The 1,587-nt window shown below is 38.2% G+C and overlaps 1 protein-coding gene across 1 annotated transcript; it reads right to left on the bottom strand.

The window, feature by feature from the left end:
* Positions 1-279: 279 nt before the first annotated feature.
* Positions 280-1,128, bottom strand: LOC109676441 (olfactory receptor 7E24-like). Its single transcript, XM_020152854.2, has one exon. The coding sequence runs from the start codon at positions 1,126-1,128 to the stop codon at positions 280-282; it is 849 nt and encodes a 282-aa protein (XP_020008443.2).
* Positions 1,129-1,587: the final 459 nt, after the last annotated feature.

Below are 1,587 nucleotides of genomic sequence, written 5' to 3'. Positions count from 1 at the left end.
CTTTTCAGTGCATGTTCCAGTACCATTGTTTATATTCAAATTTTTAGACCACCATTACCATCATCTATATACAAAAATTTTCATATTCACAATATGAACATTTGTACTCATTTTAAACACATTTTATTTATCTCTATCAACAGCCCTCTAACTATGTGAAATATGATGAAGAATTAAAGCCATAAAATTATAGAAAATATATGACTGGAAGGGAGTGTCTACGGTTCTTGATACTGATTTTTGAGTTATTTTATCTCAACTGTATACAGATTGGTTTTCTTAGTACCTGACATTAGCCATTGCTTTTTGGCCTTCAGAGGCCTTCAGGGTGCTGATAATATCGCTGTTCCTGAGACTGTAGATGAATGGATTCAGCACTGGAGTGACAATTGTGTACATCACTGAAGACACCACACTGTGTCTGAAAGAATGTGATACAGATGACTCAAGGTACACACCAATAGCTGTTCCATAAAATAAGCAAACAACTGACAGGTGAGACCCACATGTAGAAAATGCTTTATACCTTCCACTTAATGATGTGATTTTTAGAATAGAGGAAACTATTTTATAGTAAGAGATGAGTATTGTGGAGATTGGAAGAAAACCAAATATTCCACCAACCATATATGTGATTATATGTTTGACAAAGGTATCAGAACAGTTGAGATTAAGGATTTGAGCAGGTTCATAGCAGAAACTTGAAACTTCCACTTTCTTGAAGCAAGTAAACTGTAAGACAATCAAATTATGCAACTGGGAGTCCAAAATACTAATGAAAAATGACGCCAAAACTAGGGAGGCACAGAGGCGAGGGTTCATAAGGACTGGATAATGCAGGGGGTGGCAGATGGCCACAAACCTGTCATAGGCCATCACAGTCAGAAGCATGTCCTCCATACATCCAAAAATAGTAACAAGAGACATCTGTGTCAGACAACCCACATAGGAAATGACTCTGCTTTGAGTTTGGATGTCCATAATCATCTTTGGGACAGTAGTGGAGATGAAACAGATGTCAGTTAATGACAAGTTGGACAGGAAGAAGTACATGAGGGTGTGGAGGTGGGAGTAAATAATGACAGCCAGGGTGATGATCAGGTTCCCCAGCACTGTGACCAGGTACATGAACAGGAACAGCACAAAGAGAATGGGCTGTAGATCTGGATCTTCTGAGATTCCCAGGAGGTGGAATTCTGAGACATGTGTGAGATTGAGTTCTCCTACACTTCTTGTACATCTTTAGAAATGGAAAGTTAGGACTGAGATGTGATTCACATAGTAGACTGTCTCCCTAGCAAGTATGAAGCCCTGAGTTTGAAATGGAAGTGTGTGAGGGATAAATAAATAAATAATTAGGAACATTGAAACCTTTATGTGTTTCAGATTCAAGTAGTCACACAAAATAACTTTAAATAAATGATGTAAACCTGGCCAGGTTGATTGTCTCACTCCTGTAATGCTAGCTACTTGGGAAGTAGAGATTGGGAAGATCCTGGTTCAAGATCAGTCATGGAAGAAAGTTCATGAAACCCCTTCTCAATATTTCCCAGTGGTAGCAAAACCAATCTAAAACTGTTGAAATAA

Source organism: Castor canadensis, chromosome 14, assembly GCF_047511655.1.
Source record: "Castor canadensis chromosome 14, mCasCan1.hap1v2, whole genome shotgun sequence".
NCBI classification, from domain to species: domain Eukaryota; kingdom Metazoa; phylum Chordata; class Mammalia; order Rodentia; family Castoridae; genus Castor; species Castor canadensis.
The sequence above is the reverse complement of the archived record's forward strand: the minus strand, read 5'-3'. Positions and strand labels throughout refer to the sequence as shown.

Coding starts and splice junctions, on each gene's coding strand:
- LOC109676441 (XM_020152854.2), bottom strand. CDS start 1,128: ATGTACCTGGTCACAGTGCTGGGGAACCTGATCATCACCCTGGCTGTC.